Source organism: Thalassophryne amazonica, chromosome 8, assembly GCF_902500255.1.
Source record: "Thalassophryne amazonica chromosome 8, fThaAma1.1, whole genome shotgun sequence".
NCBI classification, from domain to species: domain Eukaryota; kingdom Metazoa; phylum Chordata; class Actinopteri; order Batrachoidiformes; family Batrachoididae; genus Thalassophryne; species Thalassophryne amazonica.
In genome coordinates this window covers 609,254-615,630 of record NC_047110.1, presented here as the reverse complement: position 1 = coordinate 615,630, position 6,377 = coordinate 609,254, and the positions used below count along the sequence as shown (strand labels likewise).

Sequence of the window (6,377 nt, the reverse complement as noted above, 5' to 3'; positions counted from 1 at the left end):
CCAGAGAATAATGTCCAGGTCCACTTGCTCTTAGGTTCTGATCGCAGCTCTGCCTTCAGCTCACATTCTGTCACGATTGTGTCACGTTAGATCGAGAATCCATTATCTCCTGAAAATAGCATCTTCTGAGTTTTTTACAATATGAGACATACATATGCTTGTCCAGACACGTCCATGATCACAGCAGCAGGAAACCAGCATCCTGTGACACAAACGGCAGCATCACGACACTTTAGGATCCAAAATCTGACAGAATCTGAAAAAGTTAAGAGTTTCAGGGTGAAGTGTGTCGTCTCCTGTAAATTTGAGCATCACTTTCAAATAAAAGCTCAGATGCTTTGTTTCCCTCTGTTTGTCAGCCATTGAGATGTTTCTGTTTTGCTAAAAAGTACGTCGCATGCGGAGAACTGCCGAGTGAGACGTTTTATGGAAATGCACCTGTTAACTAACTCAGGGAGAGCAATAAAAACATGAGACCACTAATTATGAGCACATGTGCACAGAGAGACTTACAATCATGAATACGTTGATGTTGTGTTGCTAACTGGGACGTTAAAAACCACGAGACATGTCCTTTAAGTAATGGTTTAATCACTGCAGATTTGAAACATTTAGGAACAGATCCAGAAGTTAAAGAAAAATTAATAATTTCCAGCACAGTCGGCCCAAGAGTGGACCACAGGTCCTTAAACAGTTCTGTTGGTATAGGATCAAATAAACAGGTTGTGCTTTTTGTTGACATTACGAGTTTTGTTAGCATGCTTAGTGAGATACTATCAAATTCTGTAAATCTAGGTAATACCTCAGTAGTGGCGCCCACCTCAATAGCAGGGTGTAGTGGCTGGATTAAGGCATGCTGGGATATGTTTAACCTGATGTCTTCTATTTTCTTCCCAAAGTAATCCGGGAAATCTTGTGCTGTAAAAGGAGAGCAAACTATAGGTGGTTGTCCATGAATAAGTGTTGCCACCGTGTGGAACAAGAACTTTGAGTTATGCTTGTTTTTGTTGATCAAATCAGAGTAATAGGTCCGATTCGTAGCTAATAATGCATGCTTAATGAGCAAGTTTATGTCTGAAAAGTAAAAGTGATTTAGCTCCAAATTAGTTAAAGCACCAACTTTACCTGCATTTTTAAGTGACTTAATTTCACATTTTCCAATAAAACCAACAAAAGTAGAGAGTGAGTATAAAAAGGAATGCATACAACATTTAAACAAATCCTTATAGCTGTTTACACCATATGAACATCTTCAAAAACAAAGTAGAAATGTTAACTCTCATCCTTCAAAATAAGTCTGTTCCAAACGGTAAGTGTGTGTCCTAAACAACAACGTAAGGCATCATCATACAATGACGGCAATCTGTTAACGTGCCACCGCCAGGATTTAGCAAACATGCTAAAACGCAAACAACAGCCGACTAATAACATGTTAGCAGAGCGTTATGTTGTTGTTGTTTGTTGGTATTCAACATGACTTAGTAGACATTAATCATATTACAGAAACTCCGTCCAACACTTACAGGACATGAGACATGTTGTGGACGTGGAATGTGTCCGTGTCTGAGGCACGTGAGGAATTAGAGTTTTGATGAACTGCAGTCTGACAGGAGGAAAACGTGTCCTGTTTTAGTTTAGTAGGAGAAAGTTTTTGGAATGTTAACAACGTTCCTGATGATGTGAGAAACCGAATCCCCGTCTGTCCCCGTGGAGACGTTGACAGACACAGTTCTCTAAAATATGTTGTCATGTGGAGAGTTTCCTGTTGACCTGTTAACACTGTTTGCACAGAATGGAAGCAGAATTGTGTTTTTCCTGATGATTTGCCTTAACGTTGAGAGACTTACTGACAGTGACGGAGTCTGTGTTTTCCTTCAGATGCCTGTGATCTCACGCTGGACCCAAACACCGTCAGCAATTACCTGACTCTTTCTGATGACAACAAAAAGGTGACACATGCGGAGCTGCAGTCGTACCCTGATGGTCCAGACAGGTTCGTGCTGCCTCAGGTCCTATGCAGGGAGCCGCTGATCGGCCGCTGGTACTGGGAGGTCGAATGGGGTAACAGGTATCGGGAGGACATCGGCGTCGCTGTCACATACCGAGCAATCGAACGAGATACTAAGACCTCTTCTTATCTGGGACTTAATGATTTGTCGTGGAGTTTAGGTCACAAGACAAAGGAAAAGAACGTCATCCTCTATTTAGAGCATGATACGGAGACAAAGGAAGTTCCTATTCCAAATGACGGCTTCAAGCGTCTTGGTGTGTTTCTGGATTGTTTCAGCCACACTCTGACTTATTATCGTGTCTCAGGCAGCAGTGTCGCTGCCCTTCACACGTTCACGGCGGAAATCACTGAACCACTTTTCGCAGCCTTCAAGATCTGGACCAAAGGCTGCTACGTGAAGCTGCTGTAGCCTCATTGATTTGGTCTGATGGTCTCAGGCGTCCAGTCTGTGCTCCATCTGGACGTTGGCTGCAGTCATAGTCTGAACTTCAGGAAGAGTTGAGGATGATTTTAATTTGATTTGAATCTGTAGTGATGATTTAGAAGTTGATTTGGAAATTGTGAGTCAGAAGAGAATCTGTGGTGTCTACAACCATTGACCTTCCTTTGATTCAGTTTAACTTTGTGTGAGAGGTCATAGAGGTCACCCAGAGTCAGGTGTTCAGTTGTGTTACTGGAACCTTCAGTCAGAATGATGAATGAGGTCATGGCTGAGAACCTGAGGGTGACCTGGGAGTGGATGGAGACGGTTACAGCATTGGTCAGAGGAGAACCAACATCACCCGAAGGACCACGAACACCTGCAGAACTCCTCAACATGTCTGTCCCCCTCCAAAAAAAACCTAGGAGTTCGTCTTCATTTGTTGAGGTGTGACTGACGTTGTCCCTGAATCCAGCTCACGATTTTCTGCCACGTCTCCACAAACTCTGTGCAGCAGAATAACAACATTAATCAGGAGTCGTCGTGTTTTCAGAAGTCGTCATTATTGTGAAACTGTAACCGTTATTGCAGACTTGTAATCAATTATCACCTAATCACTGAATTATCAACATTTAATCACCTCTGAATGTTGTTCACATTATAAATGATTATTTTTCATTTATCGCTGGGAAAATCAGGTTTTAGTTTAATCAGAACAAAACTTAACTTTCAATTAAATGAGTGTTGATGAAAACAGAAAAAATGTAACATTTCTGTGATCAATAAAAACAATGAACATGTTTGTTTATTTGTTTATTTGTTTGTTTGTTTGAGCAGGGAAGTGCTCCTTATTCTCTTGAAGTCCTGTTTTGTTTTTTTTTCTGGCCTGGATCAGATTTTGGCTAAATGTCATTTTACTGGCATGTAATTAATTTTTTGTTTGTTGTGCTGCAGACGACACCAACAGTGTCAACTTTCATATGGAAGAGAAAAAAAAAAAAGAGACGTTTTTCTATCAGGAGTGTCGCATTTTTGTGACATTTTATCACATGAACAATTTTCAGCTGACAATTTGAAGAATTAGTGATGATTAAAAACAGTAGTAGTAGTAAATAACAGGAACTATATTCAGGTTTTTCAGTGACATAAGAGCAGAAATACTTGTTACATGGGTTAGAATGCACACTGCAAAAAATAAAAACAAAAATAAAGGTAGTGAATGTACTATGTTGGTCCTGAACTGGTTAAAGGAGACGGATGCTGACCGCGGCTGCTGCCGTGTTTTAAGGGAAAACAACAGTTACTGTCCAGTACCACTGATCTCAGCACGTTCAGGGCGCGGCCGCTTTGACAGCTCACATATTGCTTGTATGTTGACGCTGTGGTCGATCAGAGGTTGCTGGATCTTTGTTTAAAGACTCTTTTTATGAATATATGTAATAATCTTTATTTAACCAGGTTAGTACCAATGAGATCAAGATTTCGTCTACAAGGGAGACCTGGACAAGTTCTAATCCATCCAACCTGCATGTCTTTGGATGTGGGAGGAAGCCGGAGCACCGGAGGAAACCGGGGAGAACATTCAAACCCCACACAGAAAGGCCACAGGTGGGAATCAAACCCACGGCCTACTTGCTGTAAGGCAACAGTGCTAACCACTAATCCACCATGCTGCCCAACATGGCTTGTTGTGGGGTTAATTCTCAACATGAATGATCGAAGACGTGTGTGTGTGCAACAAATTTGCATCAAGTGAAATTATGGCATTATCGTCATTTTGGATGCTAACCGTGTTAGCATTCATACCAGCTATTGGTGATGTCAGATTGTTAATCCATGATTACTGATCAAATAAGCAGGTCATAATTTTTAATGGCCACACCAAAGCAAACGGTCATGATGAAAAAAAAAACCTACGACTTAATAAACACTGGACCTGAGGTTAGCCTGTTAGCCTGTTAGCTCAGGTTGTCAGTGTTTGGGTTTCATTTGACCTTCCCAGGTCACAGACGGTCACACACACACTCCACGTCTTTACCCACACGTATACACTGTAGTGTGCAGACACACACACACAGGGACAGACACACACACACAGACACACAGGGACAGATAGACACACACACAGACACACGGGGACAGATAGACACACACACACACAGGGACAGACAGACACACAGGGACAGACAGACACACACAGACACACAGGGACAGACAGACACACACACACAGGGACAGACACACACACAGACACACAGGGACAGACAGACACACACACAGACACACAGGGACAGATAGACACACACACACACAGGGACAGACAGACACACAGGGACAGACAGACACACACACAGACACACAGGGACAGACAGACACACAGACACACACAGACACACACACACACACACACACACACAGACACACAGGGACAGACAGACACACACACAGACACACACACACACACACACACACACAGGGACAGACAGACACACACACAGACACACAGGGACAGACAGACACACACACACAGACACACACACACACACACACACACACATACAGGGACAGACACACACACACAGACACACACACACACACACACACATACAGGGACAGACAGACACACACACACAGGGACAGACAGACAGACACACACACACACAGGGACAGACAGACACACACACACAGGGACAGACAGACAGACACACACACACACAGGGACAGACACACAGACACACAGACACACACACAGGGACAGACAGACAGACAGACACACACACACACACAGGGACAGACAGACACACACACACAGGGACAGACAGACAGACACACACACACACACAGGGACAGACACACAGACACACACACACAGGGACAGACAGGCAGACAGACAGACACACACAGGGACAGAGACACACACACACACACACAGGGACAGACACACAGACACACAGACACACACACACACACACACAGGGACAGAGACACACACACACACACAGGGACAGACAGGCAGACAGACAGACACACACAGGGACAGAGACACACACACACACACACACAGGGACAGAGACACACACACACACAGGGACAGACAGACAGACAGACACACACAGGGACAGACAGACAGACACACACACACACACACACACACAGGGACAGACAGACAGACACACACACACACAGGGACAGACACACACACACACACAGGGACAGACAGACAGACAGACAGACAGACAGACACACACAGTGACAGACAGACACACACACACACAGGGACAGACAGACACACACACACATACAGGGACAGACAGACACACACAGGGACAGACAGACACACACACACACACATGGACAGACAGACACACACACACACAGGGACAGAGACACACACACACACAGGGACAGAGACACACACACACACAGACACACACACACACAGGGACAGACAGACAGACACACACAGGGACAGACAGACAGACAGACAGACACACACACACACACACACACACACACACACACACACACAGGGACAGACAGACACACACACACACACACACACACACACACACACACACACACACACACACACACACACACACACACACACACACACACACACACACACACACACACACACGCTAGCCGCTTTATGTATAAGATTCTATATATTGTATATAGGATGAGTTGGCAAACACACAGTAAATTTTGCAGAGTAAAACATACTCTGCCAGGATAGCATTTGGTCCCAGTTCAAATAGTGTTAAATATACTCTACACAGTGCTAAATCAACTCTATCATGCTGTGAATTGACTCTTATTGGAGTTGAAAAATGTGATTTGACAAGACAGTAGAGCTGATTTCACTCTACCAAGGAGTGTATGTAACTCTGTTTGGACTGAGACCAAATGTTATCCTGGCAGAGTATATTTTACTCTGCAAAA

At 43.9% G+C, this 6,377-nt stretch overlaps 1 protein-coding gene across 1 annotated transcript in view; it reads left to right on the top strand.

The window, feature by feature from the left end:
- The window catches only part of LOC117515186 (stonustoxin subunit alpha-like), a 33,892-nt gene extending 30,744 nt beyond the window's left edge, over positions 1 to 3,148 (top strand). Inside the window, exon 3 of the mRNA XM_034175657.1 lies at positions 1,879 to 3,148. Coding sequence (XP_034031548.1) covers positions 1,879 to 2,420 — 542 coding nt within the window. The 3' untranslated portion in view covers positions 2,421 to 3,148. The remainder of the gene's footprint in view (positions 1 to 1,878) is intronic.
- Positions 3,149 to 6,377: the final 3,229 nt, after the last annotated feature.